This window comes from Symphodus melops (assembly GCF_947650265.1).
Source record: "Symphodus melops genome assembly, chromosome: 5".
Lineage (NCBI taxonomy): Eukaryota > Metazoa > Chordata > Actinopteri > Labriformes > Labridae > Symphodus > Symphodus melops.
The window spans coordinates 22,116,594-22,142,622 of record NC_136695.1 but is presented as its reverse complement, the minus strand read 5'-3'; the positions used below and the strand labels follow the sequence as shown (position 1 = coordinate 22,142,622).

At 39.4% G+C, this 26,029-nt stretch overlaps 2 protein-coding genes across 2 annotated transcripts; both read right to left on the bottom strand.

Annotated features, from left to right (window-relative positions):
* Positions 1-6,308: 6,308 nt before the first annotated feature.
* On the bottom strand, positions 6,309-10,607 carry LOC306824005 (uncharacterized protein; the record flags this gene model as incomplete). Its single annotated transcript, XM_079343963.1, has 9 exons — positions 6,309-7,027; positions 7,215-7,320; positions 7,422-7,444; positions 7,687-7,809; positions 7,890-7,930; positions 8,108-8,204; positions 9,204-9,347; positions 9,460-9,570; positions 10,565-10,607. The coding sequence occupies 9 exons, from the start codon at positions 10,605-10,607 to the stop codon at positions 6,753-6,755; spliced, it is 963 nt and encodes a 320-aa protein (XP_079200089.1). The 3' UTR covers positions 6,309-6,752.
* Positions 10,608-12,067: 1,460 nt separating this feature from the next.
* Positions 12,068-25,223, bottom strand: iffo1b (intermediate filament family orphan 1b). Its single transcript, XM_079344319.1, has 9 exons — positions 23,819-25,223; positions 20,685-20,745; positions 19,724-19,819; positions 19,069-19,209; positions 18,768-18,952; positions 18,533-18,659; positions 17,338-17,427; positions 15,831-15,961; positions 12,068-15,261 (listed from the first exon to the last, which is right to left on the bottom strand). Exons 1-9 carry the CDS (start codon positions 24,814-24,816, stop codon positions 15,162-15,164), a joined length of 1,929 nt encoding a protein of 642 aa, XP_079200445.1. The 5' UTR covers positions 24,817-25,223; the 3' UTR covers positions 12,068-15,161.
* Between the last annotated feature and the right edge of the window lie 806 nt (positions 25,224-26,029).

The following is a 26,029-nucleotide window of genomic DNA, read 5'->3' as shown; positions in this document are numbered from 1 at the left end:
AAGGATGTTTGTGAAGCAAAACATTTTATTAAAAAGAAAAATAAATCACAAAATGTAGTAGATGTCGTGCTTTGCCTTCACAGAATCGGTAAAGGGTTGTACCATTAAAAGACATCAGGGTGTTTGCTCTCAGGCAGAGACTGGTAGATCATTTCAAAAGAGAATGGCCAAGTGTCGACTCTGCCTCACATGATGCTTTCATGGACTTCAGGTGTCACAAGCAGGTTAAAACACTGCAAGTATAATGTTACTTATTCAACCAGACAGCTAGGATTCAACTCCATACAGATGCATAAGAAATGTACAAGCAGTCACAGGCTCTGTTCTCACTGCAGAACAATACAACTAAACTTCAAACATGGCATCTCTGTACAAAAAAGAGCAGGTCGTGTGTGTTCAGCAGAGGCTGTACAACAGCTATAAGATGCCAAAATGACTTCCTTGAGCCTATATCAGACTGTTTGCAGTCACCTTTAGTAATTAGTGATGATAAAGGCAGAGAATTTCCTCCAGATAAAGTTCAGAGCTGTAACCAGTATTTTTGTGACAGAGCGGCAGGACAACATGACATTTTGTGGATCATCAGATGCTCCCCCTGCTCTGTCAGGGTGTATGCACCCTGTGGTCGAACGCTTGGTGCGCTAATTGCCCCACGGGGATTTAAAAAAACAAACAAACTGATTAAGTTAATGTACACTGATTAGATTGAAAATATAAAACAAACAAAAACATGTGTAAATAGATATCGGTCATTAATGCTCATCTATGAATTTGAATGTTTGATTCACTTAAGTCTTCCTCTTGATGTTGACATATGACATTAATGATGAGATGACTAATCTCACTTTTTAGAATTTTCTGTTATCTTTGTATTAAAATGAATTTCATCGTATTGCTCACCCTTGTGCGTCACACAGATGTGGATTTTCAGCCTAATGATGATTTCTTGACAGGGTGTTTATCTTCTCATTAGTATTTCTTTAAGCATTAGATGGGTGGCCTATTTCACTGTCACAACCTTGTCATCCAGTATTATGAAGTAGGCACAGATACAAGAGATGAAATAAGCCTATGGACAAAAATACATGACTTTTCTTGCATATGCAGGATATACCAGAGGAGATCTTTTGCATACACATATATACTCACAGCACTTGCACATACATGTAAACTCTCATACATATGCACACATACAGAAAGGCATACTTCCATTTAATTTTATTTTAGTTGTTTTTTTTTCTGTTAGTTTCCCATTACGAAACTTTGATTTTGGGTGAAACGAGAGCGATGGTGCCAGTGGAAAATATTGGAGGCTGATAGAGACCATCTCTTGTGTAGCCGGGGGTCGCTTCAAGACGCTAAAGAGGTAATGAGTGAGAGAGCAGGCTGGAGATGTTTCAAAGGCATCTGTATTTTTTTTTTCTCTCATAATGACTCATCATGACCTTTTATGAATAATCCCCTTACACTGCTCCTGTCCCCTGTTCAGTCTCACACTCAGAGGGTCCCAGATCACATCTCATCTCACCACCTCTTCAAAAGTAAGTAAAGACTGTAAGAGACATTTTCAACAGGAATACATATGACAAAAGTTTCCTTACCGGTTATATTAGGAGATTTATATGTTGATTTGACTTTCCTCTTCCCAGCTGTGTGTACATGTGTGTGTATATATGTATTGATGTAGGTATTTGAAATCTGAAATGTGTTTTGCATTACATTATGTAGCTTAACTGGCAAAGTCTATGTCTATTATGACTTATGTGAATACATAACTAGTGATTTTCATGTTTTTTTAATATATGATCAAATAAATCACAATTTCCCACCTGCCTCTTCTTGCTCATCTTCATCTTCCTTTTCTTCTTCCTCCTCCTTCCAGATGCTGGCTCTCCATTCTGTTGCTCTTACCTTCGTGTGCAGCCTCTCTTTCCTCTCTGCTGTGCTCTCCTTACAGTGCAATAGCACTCAATACTCCCGGCCGAAAAAAAACCCTCAGTTTTGCTGTAACCGCTGCCCCCCAGGTACAATGCCTTTATCTTTTTGGGTTTTGTACTTTTGATACAAAGATAGTAGCTGCAAATAACTGTTTGGTTTTTTTCCTCAGGTGAACGTATGGTTGAGCGTTCAGATGATAATTGTGAAATTAAATGTGAGCCCTGCATGACTGGCCTGTACAGTGATAACTACAGCGTGAACTTGTTCTGCAAATTTTGTCAAGAGTGCAAGGAACGTAAGTGACGTCACAGCTTTCATTTCAAGGAAGAGATTTTGTTTAAGATGTGTGAGACCTGAGCTGTGTAAAAATACTATTTTAGAGCCACAGTAGAAATATTGGCTTTTGACAGTTATATTATGTAATATCATATTGTGTAATAAGTACAGCAGCTGGTCCCTGATATCCTGATTTCACAGTAAGATTCTAAACACTTGCATATACAAACAGTTTAAATCCTCATAGACAATTTGCTGTCTGATTATCCATACATCATCAGATAATGAATGTTCAGTGTATTTCCACAACTAACATGTAAATACAATTATTATAGTGTATTATAAAGAGGAATCTTTTTTAAACAGTAGTAGACCTTATGAGGTCCATGTTTGTCATTTCCAGCTTATTGTGAGTGTGTGTGTTCTGTCATGTTTGTTGTGTCTGTGAGTCTGTGTTTTTGGGCATGAAAACTTTGTGACTCATCTTCAGTCCCGACCCCAGTGTTTTTTGACATGTTACTCAACTCTGCATGTACATTTCAGAGAAGTTTGCCCTTATAGACATCTGTTTACAGATACCCATACAAGGGGGATTTCCCATTCAGTGTGTCAGGGTGGGATAGAGTCAGAGAGAGATTACTAAAGGGGGGATGGGGGTGGGGGGGGGTCTGAGAAACCCTTATATCAGGGTGGGATTCTGTAGCAGAAGTTCATGTTTACATGCCTATAACATTAGCATCAAAGGCAAAACTTACTCTGAGTGCAAAACAAAGGAGGAGGTGCAGAAAGCAGAACCTTGTCATGACAGTGGAAAAAAAAGAAAAACACAGAAAAGAGAAAAACATCGGAAAGAAGAAGACAAAAACGTCATAACTCAGGTCTGTGCACCACCACAGGTGAGCACAAACAGCCTGTTATGCTTCACTTAAAATGTCACTGTGGAAAACACAGAAGACAGAAAACACTCGACGAAGTGTGTTATTGTACTTGAATATAAACCATTTTGTTTGTTTAGCAGATTTTATACAAAGGTAGACTACCTGCTGGCTTTACAAAGACACATGTAAGGCATTGTTTCACCAAAACACTTTCTTTACATGTGATAATAAGGATGTTAGCACATTTCATTCTAAGATGATCTTGCAGCGCTTACTTTAAATCCTAGACAATTCAATGAACAATTCCTCTCAAATTTCTTAGTTCTCCTCTGAATCTTTTTTTTGTTAATGAAGGTGGATGTTCTAAAGCGTCTTATACCACACATGCAGGGGCTTTACACCAGCTATGGAAAATTATTTGGATAGAAATGATTCAACCCACACAAACATTGCACACAGTGCTTATGTCGTTCAAATGTGTTGATAAGTTAAAATGTCTAATCTTGTTGTATACACTGCAAGGATTCATAGCTGCATACAGGGGTTTTGAAGTAAGCACAATCATGATTATTAGAAAACTGCTCTGATAGAACTTTTACATTTTGTTCTTTCTTCCTGTGCATGCTGTCCTAAAATAGTCTAATGTAGGAATCTCACTGTACGATATTTGATATTGACGTTCAATCAATAAAATAAAAGGTATTTCTAAAGAAATCCATTAAAAGTAAGGTATTGATCTAAAAAAGCTACTGAGAAAGTTGAGCTGTCTGTCTTTACAGAGAACATTTCAAAAAGGAAATGCTAACAGCCTTATCACTTAAAACCAGAGTCTTACCCTGTCATGCCCAGTTTGTGAGTCATTTCTCATTCTCAGATTTATGTCACAGTTTAACGATAACTTGAGATCGTTTTATGTGTCAGCTACACTCTTACATTCTTCATCAGAACACTTCATAATTCAATGACAGCTGTTTGATTTGTTTTTGGGTTTTTTTTTTACAGCAAACTTGGAGTACAAGTCGCACTGTAACAGGACTCATGATGCTGTGTGCAGATGTGAAGCTGGCTACAGATGCAAAGACCAACCCTGCACAGAGTGTGTGCAGATACCAACCACCACCATCACCACCACACTCCATCCACCCTCCATCACTACCGCCAAACAATACCCAGATACCAAAGGTTGACGCCTTCTTCACACATTTAGTCCAATTTGTCACACGCTCTATGATATTTCCCCGTCACATTTTAAAGACAGAAAGGTAAAAGGGAGGTTGCCATGAGTGTATATACATTATGCATCACGTACAAAACAGGAAACAGGCACTTTTTGGCCAATTACAGCTCATTTCAGAACAGGGTGTTTCTATTGCATGTTCAGAAAAGTATGGATATGAGTTGCATTTTAAAAGATGATATATTTTAGTTGCCTAAAAACACAAACCACTATAAATGCTTGACCGAGTAACCAAAAAGCCACAAACATGTGTTTAGCATTTCTGGTTTAACAACAGTTATGTCGAACCATACATGACAGTATGATCAGGTCGGACGTGTGGTCTTTTTACAACAAATGTAAATGTGTATGTGGTGAACCACAGTTTGTAGCTTTAGGGAGCATATATTCAAATTCCTAGTTGATTATTTTGATTTAAGACAATAACTTGTATGTTTAAAGGCTTGAGTTCAGAGATTTGAGTTTTGTGTGTTTTCCTTCATTTGGTTTTTAGATTATTTGTTACTAACTGATAATAACCTCAGCCACCGTGGGTTTTTAATGTGCAGAATTCATAGAGTTTAAGATCAAACACACAAAGTGAACAAGTTTATTTCTTTTAGGTTTAAGACTTTCTGGGACCTCCCTGTCTTATCTGAATCATGACCTGTTTTTATATTTCCACTGAACTCTTGAAAATGTTAAGAACACATTTAATTTTGATCTTTTCCTTCAAGTTCTAAACTTGCAGCCCTCATCGTATGTTAGGGGTCTCCTTAATAGTGCAGAGTAAAAATAACCAAACTGAACTAGTTCTACCTGTGCTAATAAACCTGTGCTCCTTTTCACATTCCCACAGATAGCATGTGGTACCTGGTGACAGTCCTCCTCCTATGTGTCGTTGTTGCAAGTTTTGTCATTGCCAACTCTTTTCAGCGCTGGATCAGAAACAAGATAGGTGAGTAAATTTACCTCTGTTTTATAGATTTACAAAATGCATTCACAATTTATTTTATTCAATCATCTTAAGGTATTATTATCCTATAGTTTAATCTAATTCTTGAATTAAACTTCTCTGTCTTGTCTTTTTGCTCAGGGTACTTCTCCCCTGAAAAAGCTGTGCCCGTATTTACATGCTCAGAGGATAACGTATCAAAGCCTGTCCAGGAAATGTGCGGAAAATGTGACCAACTCCTTGATGTTTGACTTAATTACAAGAAGCTTGACCTGGAAGAGTCAGAATTTTACAATTGGAAATTTAAAGACACGCGTCAGATGGCAAGCATTTCACTTGCTTTGCTTGGGACTTTTTCAACAGACGGGCAAACGTCTTTCAATCCATGCTGCTAAATGGAGCCACAGAGAACGGTTGTTTCAGGACTGACGGCGTCTCCTGGCAAAGGAAGGACTGTGGGAAATCTGTGGCATTGAGATGATAAACGTGTTTTAAAGAGGACACGTATACCGATTTCCCACCTTTTCAAACAGTCCCCTGTGGTCTAAAGAAACATCTTTGCTGTGCTTTGGTCAAAACAGAAAATGAATCAAGCACCAGAGGTGGATTGTGACCCTGTATAAATCAGCTCTTTCAAAACGCTCCTTTTTGCTCTTTCTCTTTAAATGCAATGAGTTCCCGCTGAGTTTTCCCAAACATCATTCCTTTAACAAGCAAGAATAAAAATGGTGGACATCTGCAAATGTTTTGTTCTAGAGGGGGGAGGGGGGGGGGGGGGGGTGATTGCTGAAGATACCAGGGGAGGGGAAAACATTTTTTTAAAACAGAATCCCACTGTCATGTGCGGTTTATTTAACATTCTGTTTGTCAGTAGACACTCAGGTTACCCAAATCTATGTTCAAAAACACTGTCAAAGTGGATTTTCCACAATATGTCTCCTTTAAAAGCACAGAAATATAGTTAATAGATTAAGACTGTGTTTGTGCATGTGTTAAATGTATAGCATGTTGCTAAATGGGGATGTGTACATGATAACAATAACCATTCTTTTGACAGCTTAACATTTAAGTGTTTATGTAAATAGACTTTGTACAAATCACACATGAATGTTTTTATCTCACATATCCAGGTTTTCATTCTAAATAAAATGTAACTAAAATGTTACTTCATGCTGAAATGTTTACTTCATTACCTTAAAGCTGAGCATATAAAGCAGAATTTACAAGGCAATTTTAAATTATACTGTAAGTAACAAGGGAAATCACCATCCAGCAGTTCTTCCCAGAGTTTGATTTTCTTACTTGCACCAACTACACGTTTTTCCAGAAAATGCAGATTGAAATATTTCAGTGAGACTCACTGGTTCCTAGTTTAAAGGAAGATATTCCACAAACCCCTACGTCGCTTCACCGTTTCTTCCTTTAAAAGTCTTTGGATCAGTCCTGGATGTTGGCGATCACCACCAAAACAGCAGAATGATTTGACTCATCATAGGACTTCTTCTTTTGACATGTGCCAGTCCTTCCCGTCCTCTTGAGAGGGGAGGAACGTGCTGTCCATCTCTGTACTCCTCTCCTCCTCCTCAGAGAGAGGAACCCTGGTTGAGGATGTGGGTTGAAAGACAGGACAGTCTTTCTCGTCTTCTTCCTTGCTGCAGCCCATCTTGACTGTCTTCACACCTTCAATTGTTGGACCAACTTGGCCTGTGAACTGATTGAGCAAGCTGAAGATGACCGTCCCTGGATTGTGAACATGGACTGGCCCTACAGAGATTTAAAAAAACAAAACAGCAACAAATATGCTTAAAGCAACGTTTCTTATTGACCTTTTGTAATAGCAGCAAGTTCATCTTATAACAGAAACAGCTGTTTTTGTAACATTTCTTATCTATATGACCCCAAAGAGTGAGACGAGTATTTCAAATGAAAGTCTTATTTCAATCATCAGTACCCAGATTGGTTGCTGAGAGTGACGATGGTTGCTGTTTTGCACTGAATGAGTCTCTGGGTAGCTGATGAGTCGGCTCCCTTAGCTTGTGAGAACCGTCTCTACCGCCCTAAAAAAGAAAACTGTCATGAGTTTAAGGTAAACAGAAAATACATTATCTGGTATATGAAGGTTCATGACAGTGTTAAAGTCTGAAGTTGCTCTGCTTACCTCATTGCAGAGCTTTGACATAGCTGGAAAACAGTGGACAGGGAAATGAGCAACTAAAAGACATTTTTTGACACTTGTCCATATGCTGAATCAACCGAAGCATGAGTTAAAAAGCCACTAACCATAATTATCATTTCTGCAAAGCTAATGACACATCTCAGCTTAAAGTCATTTCCAAAAATTGTTCATTGTTTCCCCAGACTGATGGTATCATAAACTTTTCAACCAGAAAATGACCCTGTCTTTAAATTACACACCACCTCACCTTGCTTCAAACAAGATTCATCTCCATGGCAACGAAAAACGAGCAGGAAGACGAGCGCCAAAAATCCAATGACAACAATTGGACACAAGATTGCGGCCAGATGGCGGTTATAGGTGATATTGTCTTAAAAAAAAAAAAAGAAACAAGAAAACATTAAGGCTGCACTTGAGCACTAAGTTATTATTTTTGAAACACACACTTACCTGTTTGTAGATGAGTGCCATTTCCTCCCTCTGGGTCACACCTGAGTGAGATAAAAAAGTTTAGTATCTCATCTTTATTGTGTGACCCATTAAACAAGGAAATACTGCAATGTCTGTCGATTCTTTACCAGATTGCCAATAGTAGAAATTTGAACATTTTTCATTCTGTGAGGTTCATTATTTATTGTGTACTGCATCCAGTGTTATCCATGACTCACTTAGGAAACCTGCAGGATTTGGCAGAGGTGCGGCTATATCCTGAGGAAACTGAGGAAGGTGTGTGTTTATCTCTGCCTGTGATAGGGGCTGCAGCTTCTGGAGAATGACAACATCAAAGACAAATTCAGAGAAGAGTAAGTGAAAGTACCTTCTAAATAATGAAGCAGAAACAGTAAGAGGTGCTGTTGTGTCAAAACCTCGTACATAATATTTCAAACGTCATTGCTCGTCCTGCTCTAGTTTTAGACATGAAGAGAATACAGGATGTAAGGATGTAATGTATAACCAGGTTGGATTCTTTCTGATAGAGAAAAAAAGTAGACATTCCCAGGCTGACGGCGCTGACCTGCACTGTTAAGCGTCCGGTCAAGGACCTTCATTACATATCATTCTCTCTCTCTTCATTTCCTGTCCTCTCCTGACTGTAGTCTTATAATAAAAACAAACAATTTCCTACAGAGAATATGCTTTAAAAAATCCCTAAAGCCCCTATGAGGAGTTACAAACATGTTACATAGCAGTGATTCCTTTTTACCAGCAGCTTCAGGTCTGAATATTTCTAAGTTATTCTCAATGTCGGTAACTGTTGCCACAGTGTATGTGTCAGATGTTATGATTAACAGCCTTTTTTTCCCCACAGCAGACATTAACAGTGAGTCATGTATTTGACTGTTAAAATAAAAGGATAAGACTTTTTTTTATCTGGAAACATCACTGAAACATTCGCAGGACAAGATCAGCAAAGTGATAGAACATTCTGTCCACAGGGGGGCAGAGTCCACACAAACCAGCACTTCCTCACAAGACTCTCAGACTACCAGTTTTCAGGAAATGTACTTTGTCGCTCAAAAAGCCATAAACAAAGGGTTACACATATTATTTAATTCATTCCAAAAAACTTTTTTTTCTTTAAGTAATCACGTATCTGTATGTGTTTACTGTTAACTAAGACACCATAGCTCTGATTAGCCCTTTCATTCTTACAGTTGTTTCTGATGTCATTTTTTGTCATTCACTTACAGTCAGTGAAAACCTCTGTGGTATGTAATGATGCCCCCTGCTGTTCATTGAGGTTAAGTGTACCAGTGTATTTACCAGTTGAGGATGCTTCCTTGGTCCTGACACAGTATCTGCAATTATTTGATAAGGGGACGATGTCAGTGCATGAGTAACCAGCCTCACAGACGCACTTCACATTGGACTTGCTGGTGCAGTTCTGAACCACTTTCAGATGCTTATCTAAGACAGTGGATGAAAAGGTTATACATTCATAAATACATACATATATACAGTATATATGCATTTATATAAAACTGCTAAAATGAGTAGCAATGACTCATTGTTTCTCTACCTGGTCTGCAGTCTCCATAACAGCGATGACAGCTGCCTTCTCGGTTTGGCAGAGTCGTGTAGCTTCCTGCAGGACATGGCTTGCACTCTGTACAAGACTTTCGAAACTCACCTGACATAAACGAAAGACACAAATGAGAACAACCGGAAGACAAGCTGAGGAAACCGAGCGTATGTCAATGAAGGATGTGGTCTTTTTTCATCGAGACAGGCAAACGTGCAGGGAAACCAGACAGAGAGAGAAAGAATGATACTGTATGCAGCAGTGCTTCATAGTAATTTCCAGATGTTATTGACAACTGCTGATTCATTCATTTAAACAGAGTGACTGTCATGGTTTGGTTTTGTTCTGTATTTAATCTTGTTTTAGTTTTCATTATTTCCCTCGTGTTCTGTGTATGTATGATTCCTAGTGTGGTTTACTTTAGTCCTTAGCGTGTTTCCCTGTATCCTTGTGTTCTTCTATGTTGTCTGTAGGCTTGTTTTCCTGTTACTTGTGTTTTCAGGTTCTTAGTTTGGTGTTTAATGTTTCCTAGTCTTGTTTTAAGTGTTTCCTGTTTTATTTTGTAATATGTTGTTTTAGTGCATGTCTTTTTATTGTCAGGTTTATATATTTACTTTGTACATGTCCTCAGTGTTCTGGCCTTGTGTTCTTTGTTCCTTGTGTTTCCCGCCTTTGTGATTACCCTGATGTTCCTCACCTGTCTCGTTAGTATCACCTGTGTCTGATTACCCCTTGTCTATTTAGTCTCTGTGTTTGCCTTAGTTTCTTGTCGGTTCATTGTCATTGTCTTGTTGGATGTCGGTTGTCGTGGCCTGTTGTTTCCTCTCCCTGTGTTTCTCCTCGTCGTGGTTTTTGGATTTTGGTTTTTCTTGGGTTTTTTGTCACTCATGTTTCGAGACGTTTTGGATTTAGTTTTTTAAGTAAGTTTTTGTTTTGCCTTTTTGTTAAAATAAGTTAAGTTTATTCTGCACTTGGGTCCTCCTCCCTGTTTCCTGCCTGCTAAGTCGTGACAGTCACAGCTTAATGAGGAACAGACGGAAAATTGATTTAAACAGACAAATGAAAAACAGAAGCAGCTAAAGCCAGGTGAACATTTCTGTACCTGCAGGACACAGTTTACACTTTTTGCCACCTTCTTTGTCCATTTCCGACCCTTTCAGCTCTTCCTGTTCACACATTAAAGCAATTAAAAAGGATTCCCCTCAACTCAAACATGTCCTCATAAACTAGCACACAGTTTTGCAACTTTCTGATCCTTTAAAAGCAAATGAGAAAAAATGTTTTGTTCACTAAAATGTTACCACTCTTAAAGCAGATTGAATGAACTGGGTGTTCATTTCTTACCTGCGTTGAGATAGGTAAAAACTGTGCAAAGAACAGCAAAACAATCGCAGAACATTGCATCCTGTGGACAGACGTTAGAAAGCAACTTTTACAAAATGCAATGTAAGAGTTCAAACCTCAAACAAAGCTAAAAGCAGCTCATGTTTTAAAGTTTAAAGCACCAGCAACATTTCTCCAGTCTTCAATAAAGCTTGACATTAAAAAGTAAATTGAAACTAATTAAATGAACCAAATCCTACCTTCTATATGATGTGACTTCTGCTCACTTTCTATTGTTTAGTTAACTTCCTCGAGGTGTGACAATCTATCTCTCTCATCTGTGTCATTGTTTCCTTACCTGCTTACATCTTCCTTTCTTCCTGTCTCATCCGCCCACAGAGCTCTGCCAGTATGCTCTGTTTATGTTTTGCTCATCTGCACTCGGCTGTTTCTGCCTCAAAGCCTCATCACTTTCCAACCAAAGTGTAAGAACTGACGAAGGAGGAATCAAAGAAGTGTTGTACAGTTAACTTTAAAAAATGTGATGGATAAGAAAAGGAGCTCTTTTCGTGTCAACATTTTTTCAATCGTTTTTTATGAACAGCGTAATCAGGACAAGGGCTACATCAGGCGGAAACTGTAGAGCACCGTCTTTCTCAGTAACAGGAACCAATTACCGTCTGAAATTTAAAAAAAACAACAACAGAGTTGAAGGTTTTTAAGACATAAGTAAAACATTGGCTGAAATTGAATCAAGCTTGTGAGCATTGACCGTTTCCTCTTAGATAAATCATTTTAATGTTTGGTCTTATTTAGTCTCTTGATTGTATTGGGTTTATAATGTCTGTATTTGGAAAACATCATTGTTTCCGTATTTCTTCAAGTCTTATAATTCTGTTTTAATTCTAAAAGCCTCGCCAGGGTTGCAAAGTAGCCACAGATAGAAACGCGTATGCATGCCACCTACTTTGTATTAAATATATGAAGCAATGTTCACTGCATTTGTCCCTGTAAAATAAACAACCACTAAAATATAATTTTAACAAACAAATGTATGTGTAATATAAAATATACTGATCCAGCTTAAATTCAACAAGAGAACTACAGTAAATACACAATAAAAAAATATTCTCATAATTGATGTTTTTGGCAAAAAAATTACCTGTGTCGTGTTATATTGTTTTCAAATGTGTGTGTGTGTTTATGCGCACGCGTCCAAGGACCCATTAATGCTATTTCCAACAGAAGAGGTTGAACCGAAAAAAAATAATAACACACAACCTTTTTGCTCAATGTTTCTTTTATTGTCAGTCTCTCTTTACATGACATACTGCAGCTCTGCACTGAAGCTTCGTTTTAGCCTAAATCATCGTCTTTGTGTTTTAAGCTGCTTAGTCACACATCCGGAGGGGACACGATTATTTTTGAACCACAATAAAGGATTTTAATATTTTGAGGAAAGTCTTGCTCTCTGTGGAGCATTCACAAGATAATATCCCTTTTGTCTTTGACTTCCAAATGTGTCAGAACAAAGCTTCTTTTGAGTCTTAATTTAAATATTTTAAAGAGTGTCTTCCAGGTGTGTGACTCTTGATATCATTCTAATGCAGCCTTGAAACACAGGTATATATTCAAAGCTATATTTCCCTTACACATATTGTCAAAGCCATCATACAGTCATTTTGCTAAAGCATTTATATTTCAGTATTTTTTTTTTTTTTTTTAAACTTGAGATATTTTTAAATTGACTTTAATTGGCAACCACATATACTCATAAAGGACAAGTAACAATGGAAAAGTATTTCCATTAGATTTACATATGTACATTTTTTTGAGGTGATTTTGTCCAAAGACAGCTCAATGATTATGTTTCTTTTATTGGATGTATCAAATTGTACTTATTCAGTCTCCCTCTTCTTCATGTTGTATATGTGCCAAAGTCCTTTTAAAAACACTCACTGTACAGACAAAACAGTCCAAAGAAAACATACACACTGGCACATGCATACATAGAGACACACTCAGTGTGAAAGTAAACCTACACAAGGGGACATTTAAAAACTCACACAGTTTATGACATCCTCCTTCTGTATTCAAACACTTTCAATTAGCATTCAGCTAATTCCAACACATGCATCAGTTTACATACGCTTCTAATGTGTCCTATCCTTGTTTATATTACTGGAAAATAATATTCCTGTGGAAAGGTGGGTTGTCATGGAAGCAGAATAAACACACTTCAGCTGCTTCAACCATTTTGAAGGAAACGCAGCCAGGACTATATTTAGATATCAATGTGTGATAGAAGAGCAGTGACAGGGAGTCGTCCCCCGAATGATTCCTACAGTATGCTAACATGTTTTACTAGAGTGTGTCTGAGTTACAGTTCAAAGCAGCATGTGCCCCGAGAAGCACGGCTAAAGTCAACATGAGGTTTGTGTTTGTGTAAAGTCATGAGTCTCGTACCACAGCTTCAGCATGTAAAAAGATGAAGACATATTTTCTATTTCCAGCAAGTCATCTTTTTTTTTTATTTAACGTTTACAAGTAATAGTGCTGATGGGTTTGATATACAGTTTTGCTTAGCTCTTCCTTTCTATGTGCAAACTTCAACAGGCTCAAAAATAGAATAGGTTTTGTTATATACATCAAGCACCTTTGTGAAAAGCTGCTTCTGCAGCTATATCAAGTCATTTTTTTTAACAGCAGTTTCCTGTGGATTTTTACAATCTGACCATTTTATTTTGGCACTCAATGGCTACCTTACATTTGTTCATGACCATCTTTTTCTTCTTGATGTAATGTCCTTGAAAAGATTCCTGCTCAGCCATGCAGCTCTGTTCTCACAACAGAGGGACCCTGACTGTAATGTCAGCATTCCTCATGAACATTTTACTCATTTAAACATCTTCATGTGCATGTTATTGATAAGAACTTCTCAGCGAGAGAGCAAAATAAAGAGACAACACTGACCCCAGATCAGACACAAGAGAGTGCAGACTGAATTCTACCAGCACAGCATTTAAAACCAAAAACCAACCTGCATCTATTTGACAACAAATCTTTTCTCTGCTGTCATCTCGAACATGTTTTTTATGCCACAGTTAAATATACGTCATAGATCAAAGTATTTTTGCTTTTCATTTTTCAGTGCATTCAGTGTTATCATGAATTGGTGTATGTTACCGTGAACATTTTCTAGCTCACTTGAAATAGCTTAATTCACATCTACACGGTTGTTGCCCAAATAAATATAACGGTCTATCTAATGGTCTCTGAAATAATTTCTCTTTCCATGAGAACTTCAAAAACGGTGCTGTGGTTTACCATCACTGTGTACGTTCTGTTGAGAGTTACTCTGACGGCAGTGACGACGTTGTGACAGGATGAGCTATTTATAGGGTGTATATGTAGATTTGGATGATGAAAAAAACATTTCCAAGAAAAGTTTTCTCCCCACATCAAAAGAGCATCAATCTATTCTTGATGAGCACATTTCAATAAGGAGCAAACTATTAGTTAGTCAGCTGATCCTTTTTGAGGTTTTTTAATGCATACAAAGAGTGAAGGTGTGAAGAAGACCGTCCATTATGTGATTGTTGTCAGAAAGACCTATATACTAACAAAAAGGGAGGGGGCATGTCAGCATTCAGACAGACAAAACTGTGTTTCTAAATCCAAAAGTGATCAGTCTTTGTCAGTGTTTGGATCTGATAATGTACAGAAACAGAACAGCTCTGAACCTGCAGCTCGTAGGATGTTAATGTTAAATCATGACATCTTGCCACACTTTAAAGCTCATGTGAGGAACTTTTATTTTTGCCGAGTTGAGTGCACCCTGGTGTCAATTAGGCTCAAGGATGGGTACATTTGTTTGGCATGAGCTATATGAGGTTCTGGTATTTGCTTGATTAGCTATAACATGAGTGCAACTTAAAGGTATGTGTGGAGTCTACAACGTTGAACTAAATTGGTAAATCACAAGACATCAGCCAGTTTAATCACAGCAAAGCCTGGATCTGGCAACAGCTACATTTTCACAGAACAATAACTTATCAGACCTAAGTTCCTAACCACTGCTGACAAATGTCAGACAACAGGATCCAGCTACAAAAGGACCTTCTCCGTCTGCAGGGCAGAGACATCACGAGCAGAAGTCATGAAAAACTACAGCAGCTCTGCTATTCAGTCACAGTTTCAAAGCTCTCCTCAGACCAAAGCTAAGAAATAAATAATTAGACTCAGTAAATGAAGATGATCATATCATGGTGTTGCCATATTTAGATGTGTGTATTGCACTTTACTGTAGCACTGCAGCTGGATGTAGTGGAGGTCTCATGTGCACAGCCCTGAATAGATGCAGGATTGAGGCAGTGTCAAGATCTCCCAGTGCTGGAGGAAGACGGTGGAGAGGCTGAAGAACCGACGGTATCTTTCTGACCGCCGCCGTCAGAGGAAGCAGGCGCCGCAGAGTTACTGTGAAGCGTACAAACACATGCAGGAAATGAAGACATACTCTTCATTTTCCAAAGAGGTCATCATTTCCTATAAACTTTGACCCAGAAAGGAAGTCAAACACAACATGAAGAATTATAGTCAAAATGGTTTCAATCAGAGTACAAGGAGTTTGTACATTTTCAATAAATGAATGAAAGTTCTTTTATGTTGACAGCATGTCAGCTCAACAGATTAAATAGGTTTAATATGTTCACAGACAATTCAACAAATACAATGTTATCCTTAATAAAAAATACTTTTCACTGAGTTACGAATAGAGAAGCTCTTTCAAGGAAATTAAAAATACACAAATGTAAAAAAAAAACAAATAATCAGAAAACATCAGAAGAACTTAGATCTATTTTAATAGTGATGATGCAGTTTTTTTTCTTCAAGAATATAAACCATGAAAATGTCACACCACAATGTTCTTGTTAGCAGAAAGGTAAGTTTTTTAAAGGTATTTTTCAAACTGTTTGGGGCACCAATAAGTAGGTTTAATTTGAGTGGTGTGTGTGTGTGCGTGTGCGTGTGTGTGTGTGTGTTACCTGTCTCCACTCTGTGTGATGAGTCTTCTGCAGGTCTCCATCTGAACATCCAGGCCTCTCTTCATTGAGCACATCTCCATGTACTCGTGCAGATGTCGGTTCATGTCGCTCTTTGCTGTGGCCAGCTCCAGCTGGGATTAAAAAACATGCAGTCAGACTTATTCCTAATGTTCAATCACAAACACTTCATGTGTGCGATTGGTTCTGCATTACTATGAGGTTCTGGAAACATACAGAGAAGATAACTGACTTTAGGAATAACGTCTTAGTAAACGTCAATAATACAGAGATGTTTGTTGAAACATGTTATAGATTTTATTTTATTTTTTTAATTTTGTTTTTGGCCTTTTTTGCCTTTATTGATAGAGGGAGGACAGTGGATAGAGTCGGAGAGGGTGAGAGAGAGTGGGGAGAGACATGCGCGAGGTGGGCCACAGGCCGGACGCGAGCCCGGGCCGCCCGCGCGTGAGGACTGAGCCTCAATACATGGGGTCGCGCGCACTGCCGCTGCGCCACCGGCGACCCCTCATGTTATAGATTTAAAGAAAATAAACAGTGCAATGATGGAAACTTGAGGGGAAAATGCAATAATGAAACTCTATTATTAAGTCATTAAGCATAACAGTAACTCTAATAAAAGATGGACACATTATTGCCAGAGGTTGAAAGTAGGCCGTTACTTTTAGTACCACTAGAACGTTTAGTGGCAGTATGCAGTGCTGGAAAGAGCAGAGAGCAGCTGTCTGCCAAAACCACATTCAAAACCAGTAACAGCACAAAACACATCTGCTAACGTTGTGTCATGTCTGAGAAAACATTTTGTCTGCTTAATGATGTTTTCGACGTTCTGTATTTGCCTCTGCAGCTGATCGACCTCGAGCACTGTGGATTTTTGGCAGGCAGACGTTTGTTGTAAAATCTGCCAAGTAAATTGCGTTGCAGAATAAGTTGTGATGCTTCATGATATTCTGTGTTATCTCAACAACACACACAGCAGCTCAGACGAGCGGAGTGAAAGGCGCTGTGACAGCTGTCACTCATTTTAACACTACGCAATTGGCAGGTGCAAAGATATGTAACGATAGGGTGTGTTCAGGGATGTTCGAGTTCAGCACAAAATATTTAAGAGGTTTTGCTCATAAAAAATAATTTCTTTAAGTGTCAAATGTTTTGAAAAGTCAAAGACAGAAGAAAACTGATTTTAAATGAAGCTGCTTGAAATGAAAGAAAAAAACAACACAAGTTAAGTTTCCTTCTAATCTATATAGGTAGTCTACTTAAATATTGAAACAATTATTAGGAAGGACTAAAGCCAACTTCCGAGGAGAGTTTACCAATGTGAGACGACGAAGATTTTTAAACTACTTGTTTAATGCTGAGTCATAATGTTCATTATATTTAGTGAATTAAAAGGAACAGAAAGCAAGACTGAAAAGTTGTGTTATATAGATGCACATGGAGAAGGTAAAAAAAGGTCTCATTTATAAACACAGAGAAAATGTCTGACCTCAATCTGGTCAATTGTCTCTTGGTATTCCTTCTCTCGGGACTTGAACAGACATTCTGTGTCATTAATCACCTTTTCCAGACAGTCCTCCTGAAAGAGACAAAGAGAGAACAACGACTTCGAGGTGTCTTGAAACACATTTAATCCAATTTAGCAACATTTAGAAGAGAAAAGGTTTCGTGTGATTATGTACACACGATCAGACCTTCACCGAACCACCAGGACTATGAAAACAGAGCTGTGTATTTTCTGCTCCAACCAGCTCAAATTTCACTGAGTAAAGCAGCTTCTCTCCTCAGACGGACAGCAGGCTGATCACAGCTGCTGATTGGAAACAAATACCTACATGGATTTCTTGGAAACAAACACACTCTACGGCAACACAAGCCAGACAATCGGTCCAAGTGTGTGTGTGTGTGTGTGTGTGTGTGTGCAGTGCTTTGTCCTCACATGGCCCCTCCCCACAAGGGCAGTCAAGGTCAGTTAGAGATTCGGATGAGTCATCCCCTGACAAAAAAAACTGTATTGACCATCATATGATCCGCTCATGACGTCAGAACTTTAAAAGTCTTTCTGGAACCTGAACCAAAAATATCATCAGAAGAATTCTGTCTGATGGCACAGATCCCTATTACACACAGAGGCTTCTTTCTCAGAGCCCTTCGTCCAGAAAAGACACAGACTCGTGGAAATGGTCACACACCAGAATGTAGTTTCTACCATTATAGTATTATCTCTGTGAAAAGGATAAAAAAAACAAAACAGATCTTCCACCAATAACCATCAATCATATGTGACTCAAGCAGAAGTCATATTTACAGACGGGGTCATGAATTCAAGTTCACCTCTGTTTATTCTGTTGAACACAATGCAAATACAATAAGCTCATGTCAACAGTTTGAAAACTTCATTCCTCACTTTATCTAACACAAGGGTATTTCCAATTCCCCCCCCCCCCCGAAGAAAAGCGACAACATTTAACTCCCCCATACCTTGAATGAAACAGAGAGTTTTCTCAGGGATATTCAAGTCTTTACCTTCTAAAAACAAGCCAGCGCTAAATCCTCACTTTTCTGACACAGTCAAGTTTAACTTTAACTTTGAGGTTTTCCAAGAGCTTTTACTTTTTCATCACCTCCCTTAAAAAAACGGAGCTCAGACATTACATTGAAACAGAACTGTGACTACAGCTTACCTCTCCTGGTGGGTGGGTGGGGTCAGGGGGCAGAGGGCATCCTGGGAAATCCTCCCACAAAAGCAGCGTCTCCTCAGTCTCCTCCCACGCCAGGCTGTCACAGTCATCTTCAAACTCACATTCCCGCCTTCAGAAAACATTGAAGCACACACATTGAATAATAGGAGCTCGTACAAGTTCAGGATGGGAGGACATTTACATTAAAGTCGTCACATTTAACAGTCAGAATACTCACAGTTGGTTCAGCATCCTCTGCATCTCCTCGTTGATCTGATTGGCTGAAGAGCCGCCGTGCTCCTCTTCTTTGACCACGCCCCCATCGCTCTCAGAGGTACTAACAGGTTCGTCACACTCACTCCCGTTGATGGAAATCGGAGTTGTTTTCCGGCGGTAGTTTAGGGATGATTGATTGTTCGGAACCTGCAGAGACAATAAGATTAGCAGTGTCAGAAAATGGGACCAACTTTGAACAGGACTGGCTCAGTGGTTCCGATGAAACATGAGACGTGTAAAGATAAATTGGTAAGTTGCAGTACCTGATACATCTGGATCACATCTTCACAGTTCCTCTGCTGAGCTACATCACAGAGACGAGCCGTGATATCGATCCTGCGGCAGATGTCCATGTCCACCTTCATGGCTTTCTCCTGGATCTTACTGTCCAACTCTGACAGGTTCTGCACAACAAAGCAGGAGTACGATGAGATAGATGGAAGGAAAAACTCACTGGAAAAAAAAATCTGCTGTTGTTGTATTTGATCAAGCTATTGTTTAGTTCGGGGTTTTTTTCCCTCCTGTCTTGTCTTCTTTTGTCTGTAGACTTCTGTGTTCAAGGATCCCCTCAACAAAGCAGTTATTCCTTTAAAGCAGAGCAAGCTAAAGAGACAAGCTGAAGAAGATTGTAAAGTACTACGAGTTGTTCTCATTGTTTGCTTTTATTACTAATATCTAAATAATCAGTGAACTGATTCATTGACACTGAAATGCTCAAACTGTCAGTAAAATGGTTGATCACTTTGTCTCAGACACTATATTCAAATCATTGGTTACAACTTATAAACCCGTTAGAATAAAAAAATAATGGCATACATTGAACGAGGGTGTCCAAAGAGTTGAATGATGCAGTCAGAGAGATGTACTATTACTGTTTTTGATGACTAGATGTAACTGTGTCGGATGTCTCGCGCTCACATTGCTCATGAGGCCTTTGAAGAGAACCAGTTCGCCCTTCAGCTGCTGAACTCTGAGAGCCAGCTCGTCCTGACAGCCTTCGCTCTCCTGCAGGTCCTGCACACATGGACGAAGACATGAAGACGCCATCAAGTGTGAACACGCCAAACACACATCACATCTCTGTCTTTATGGGAAAGTGCTGCATGCATTGGTCATCAACAAAATAAAAGCCTGTACTGACAAAGAGCCTAAACATTATGAATCCTAAAAGCATCATCTCCTCGTGGGAGTGCTTGATGCGTTTGATGGCGTCGTAAACTCCCCTTCTCTCCCTGTTCACTAAATCATATGGCCTACTGTATTGGTCAGGCTTGTATTGTTGTTCTACTGTTACAGCCTGCTAAACACATTAAGGATTCCTGGCAATGATACACACACACTCAAACTTCAAAGTATGCAGGTGCACACACTAACCTAAATAACAACCTTACAAACACACATACGTAGGAACTCAACAAACCACAAGGTTTAAATAGACCCAGCTGCAGGAAGCATAAATACCACCCTCAAGCTGACAGCAAGTGACAGAGTCAGGAAAAAATAACTTCAAAAACAATCAAAAGGAACCACTTGTGTATCTGTAACACAAGATTGATACATTCATTTTTATTCAAATTGTATTACAATCTTCCATTCTTTGTATTTGAACTCACTCCTCCATATGTTATCTATTTAATGAAAACTGACAACTTGTGTTTTAGGATGAACACTTGGTACACTTGACAGGCTGAGCACAAACATGTATATTTGTGGTATTGTTGTCACTTTCATTTGTTTTGATGAGTCAGGCTGATGTCGGGTGTAAAGTGTGAAGTAAAGACTCCGACATGGTTCTGTTCAGACACACTGCATTGTTGGTCTAACCCCATGTCAACCTACACAAACACACGCACACATATAATCACACACTGATAGTTACCTCTTGTAGGTCGGACATCTTCTGTTCCATGTCCATCCTCATGGTGTACTCTTCTTCCCATCTGAAAATCAAACATACAGGAGAAATCATGTGTTAGTCAGACTCTGAAGTTGGTTAATGGAGATTAGTCAGCCATGTCTCACGTGGACCTACTAACCTAAAGGAAGTAACCAACCATCATAGTTTAAATAGCGGGAGCCTTTCAATGTACTTGCTAAATCAGTAAAAGATACTGTATATCAGAATTACTTTAAAAACATGAAATGAATAAAAAATCTTCAAGGTTTGTTTGCTGAGTGAGACTGTTGTTGGGACAAACTACAATGTAGACGGTGACTCTGACTACCTCAAACCTAATTTGAAATGTGATGCCAATGTTATTTATTATAATCCCTCTACACTGCCTTCTCTTTACACACAACTACTTAACTTAAACTAACTTAAAGACTCTCTGTGGAGATTTAGACCTGCTACAGAACATTTTATTTTAAAATGGAACATAACGTTTGATTGTTTCAGAAAAAAATATGAAAGGCAACTTTAAAATTGCCCCATAGACAGTATCTTCAGTTTTCATGTTATGATCATTTTTAAAGAAGGAATGACGTAAATGTCAGGTGGTGATTTTCACTGCACAACTGCAGAAATATTTAATCTAACAGTCCTAATCTGTAAATGCAATTCATGTAAATTAAATTAGGATTTAAATCTGGATGCAAGCTGCCTGAAACAAACCAGGTTCAAATATGATGTGTGGGACTGATTTTTTTATTTACTCACTGATCAATTATTTATTTGTTGATTTGTGTAGCTCAAACGATTGGCCCATGAATCTGAACTTTCATAAATTTAAAAGCCTGAGCACAGATCCTGTTTTTGACTTCACACATCAGCAGTGCTCTTGGGAAATCTACTCAATGCTGAGTCGGTGGCATCTCATATACATGCTGTAAGAAATGCAGAATGCTGCAGCACTTCTTGACTTTTGGGAATACTAAATCTGACAGAAACTGAGTCATGAAGCGGGAGTTGTTGTTGTCGTAGCGGATGCTTGTTTGATCAGTAAGGTGAGAGCGTGCAGGAAGCAGAGATGCCGATCCCATATCCAGCAGTTACGGCTTGCAGTGCATGCTGCATTGCAGATAAAGTGTGGAGAGTGGAAAGGGGGTTGTACCGTGAGAGAGAAGAGAGGCAGGGAGCAGGAGAGAGGGACAGGAAGTGCGTTGTGTGTGGCAGGCAAAGTTGTCATTTAAAAAAAGGAACAAAAGTGAGACGAATAAAAGAGCGAGAGGAGGCTGATATCATTGGAAAAAAGAAGCACAATGCAGCAGGCTGTAAGATAAATGAATTCATCGCTCATATTTAAAGAAAATATGAAAACAATTCACTCAAGGCAGCAAGATGACATTTCATCATTTACTATGCAAGGACAAGGATAAACTTTATTGATCCCCCAATGGGGGAAATGTGGTTGTTTGTATCCTTGTTGTATCTTTGTAAATAATCTTTAATGCATAGATATGATGGACAAGCATTAGAAGGGAGTTTTGCTTGGCTCTAAACGTATCGACGTCCTCCTTGTCTGAAGGTAAACTGATATCCTAAAGGAAGCACAAAGAGGCCGAGAATCTGCCCCGAGCCCTCACAGAAAACTAAGGGCAGCAGAAGATTTGAAAACTGAAGAAGGGCATTTTATGTCAAGAGTCATGATTCACAGCAAAACAAAAACAGTTTACTTCCAGGACAAGAGGTCAGTGAATAATTTCCTCTCGGGTTCCTAAACAATCAAACCCCGTGTTTGATGTCACACTCAAACACGGGGTGTCCCCTCGTTCACAAAGAAGCCTCTATCCTGTTCTCAGGATCTCCTCCTCAATGAAGAACGCATGGCTGCTCATTTGGATTTAATTTGAGGGAATTCGACTCTGAAAGAGCTGGAACATAGGGGCTACTGAAGTTCACTCTGGACCATAGACTGTATGAAGACAGGACAGTGGAATACCTCGCCTGAGTCTTGTCAAGTGATGCAGACAGATTGAGAGCTCCCCCTGCTGACCGGCTGATAAAGGTCCCTCCTCCTTCAAGTTAGTAGACGAGAAAGTGGTGAATATGTTCATTCAAGCCAGGATAATTATTATCATGCTGATTTATGCTCAGTGCTCTTTTTTTCTGAAAAGTTCCTTTGTAATTGTTTATTTTATGGTATAAAAAAGTACAAAATGCCATGATTGACAGCTCCATTGACGAATGAGGCTCCGGCTGCAGGATTAGCAGAGTGGAGCAGAAACGGTGATAGGAAACGTGACAAAATGTTCATAAAAAGTTCACTGAAGGCTGTAGCTAGCTGAGAGTTTGGGTTTAGAAAGTAAAAGTGTCTATTAAGCGGCTCTTCCAGCTGTTCCCTTACTGCGAAATTTCCCAACAGGTCAGCGCTCCTCACAGGGATATTTTGGCTTCATGTTTGTGCAACGCAAGGAGACTGAGGCATATTGTTCTTTTGTATATACACGCTCTACGATCTGGACAGACATTAAGTGACTGACCTACCAAACAGACAGCTGTATCTCACAATGTAAACTTCTGATGTTATTATTTGACACACGGGTGAACACATCTGCAGTTAAGGTTTTTTTTATATAGAGAAGTAAAATAAATTGACATCTGTCAGCTTGAATTGTTGTTTTAAAATAAAAATCATTGGAACATCAACATCAGTCCTATTGACAGACTTGAATTTCCCTTGGGATCAATAAAGTCCATCTATCTATCTATCTATCTATCTATCTATCTAGTAAACTAAAAACCATCCATTAGTGAGTCAGGGTCTTGTGTGGTTTTTTTTATCTTCACACATCTTTATTAAGCTTTGACCTTTATTCATCTTTATATTTAGCTTGAGATGTGTAAACTATTTGGTTGTATTTCGGGCAGCAGCACCTGTGTTTGTGGTCAGACATGGAGTGGATGCACAGTCAGGCGGTAGGTGATGGATAGTGAGGATTTGTGCTGACTCTGCTGCTTGTATTAGAGACAGCTGCTTTACAGCTCTGCTCACTCCAGATTGTGCATTACACATTTAACAGATCCACATGCTCAGAATAAATGCTAGTTAAAGGCGTAATAAAATGCTTTACCTGCGTTTATACTCATCCCGCTCCCTCTTCACTTTGGCCAGGACATTATACAGGGCTCTTATCTCAGGGGTGATGGTGTCAATCTGCACCCCGACTCCGTCAGGGTGCACCCAGGATACTCCTGGGCTGGTCACACGCTCTGCACCTGGTCCAAACTTGCGGGTGTGGTTGTAGGACCAGATGGTGCCCGGCAGGAACCTGGGAGGAGGGTTGGTAGATCTCTCCTGGCCTTCACTGGTGTTGGTGACACTTTTAGAGCCAGAACCAGGGGAGTCCACACAGGGAGAGGCCTGGCTGATTGTGATGGCTGGGTTGGAAGTGGTGTTTGTTTGGGTTGAAAATGAGTTTTCAGTGGCCGTAGGTGGTTGGTTGGTTGTGAGTGTTGGTGGGAACAGTGTTGTAGGCCTCCTGGCTGAGTTGTTTGTGTTATGGAAGAGGAGGGAGCCGGGCCTGAGTGGTATGGTACCAACAAATCCGGTCTGCACGCATGCCTCCTGGGTATGTGCCCTGCCATCACAGCATCCACCTTGACATCCCTTGTTGGCATCTAGCGCCTGTTGCAGCTGCTTCTCCAAAATCTTATTTCTGCGCTCTAATTCGTGCACTTTTGCCAGAAAGCATCTGAATCTCAGATTTAGGGTTTTAAGGACGCTTATGTTGGATCCCAAGTCGTTTCTGAGAGCCATGGCTGCGGGGGGATGCGGCACAACGCGGTGCTGGTAGTGACTGCTGTGGTTGTTGTGATGGAGGAAAGGAGAGGTCTGTGAGGGTGCGGTGAAATCAGGCCCCAGCTGATCAGGGCCTGGGCTGGGTAGCTCACCAAGGAGAAAGGATGTCGCGTCCGAGACACCGAAAACGGCGTCGGGCAGAAGGCCGGAGGGAGAGTCTGGATGTCCGGAGGCTGGGCTCTGCTGCGGATGTTGTTGGAGATGCGTATTGGCCCCCAACAAAGGATTCATGCTATGGTATGGAAAACTAAAACGCTGCAGATCTGGCATGAACACGAACGGGAATTATCTTTTTACAACAAAATATAGTGACTAGAAAATTACGCAGGAGTAAAATGTACCCGAAAGCGTGCAAACAAACCGCCAGTATTTACCTGATGATGTAACCGTGCTTAAATAAGAATCTTATCCTTAAAGCTCAGAGGTCTTAACGTTAGAGGATGTACAGCCTAAGTGCTGTCTGGCCATCCACAAAAAGACACCGACCACAAAATAAATTGTAAGTAAAAATGCGGCAACACGTCACTTGAGATTCTGTGAGATTCCCTCGCAAAAATAAACGCAATTGAAAGAAGAAAAGGCGCATAGCGTGAATGAATAACATATAAATCCAGTGTCACCCCGTCAGTGAACTTCTGCCAACAAGATGTGACCGCAGCCAGAGAAAGCACTGCGGATTGGAGGAGCAGGACGACCGTAACTGCTCGAATAGAGCGGCACTGAGCCTTTAACTGTTTGTGTCCCGTCAATTAGGCAAAGGGTTCCTCTCTGTCCCTTTTTCTATTGAATTCAGTAATAATCTATCTTAAGTGTTCATATTTATTTTAATTCTTGACCTGCTTTGTGATAAGTAAAATTACCAAGGCAGAAACTTGTGAGCATAAAAACATAGAGGACTTTGGCATTTTTATTAATAAACAAGAAATAAGCCAATTGTTTTGTTTAGGTCTTCGCCTATTACGGGGAATCCAAATGATTTTGAGATTATGATTATTATAAACGATTACTTATTTTACAATCTCTCTAACACATGCCTTCTTTCACTCTTAACACATTACCATTCTGAACACTAAAAACATGCAAGAAACAAACGTTAGATAAAAAACAGATATATAACAATAATTTATAAACAATGAAAACTAAAATAACTATGTTTTTGAGGAAGTGATGACATGCTGTTTTGACTTATAACAAACACTTTGAAACATAGAGCCGCTAAAAAAAAAAAAAAAAACCCACAAGGGGCCAAAAACTCTGAACAGTGGCTGAGTGGTTTCCCTGATTTTGGACTCTATACTGCCCTGTCTCTCCTATATGGCACACAATGAAATATGACTGAGGTTGTTTTAACCCCTTTTAAACCAAAGAAAAGGGTAGGTATAGGAGTTAGAGCATTCAGTTATCTTCCCTTTGGAATAATTTACCATTTGTAGGCTCCTTTTTTGATAAAGCTTGGTTGCCTCTGACTTGGACCAGCTCCTAG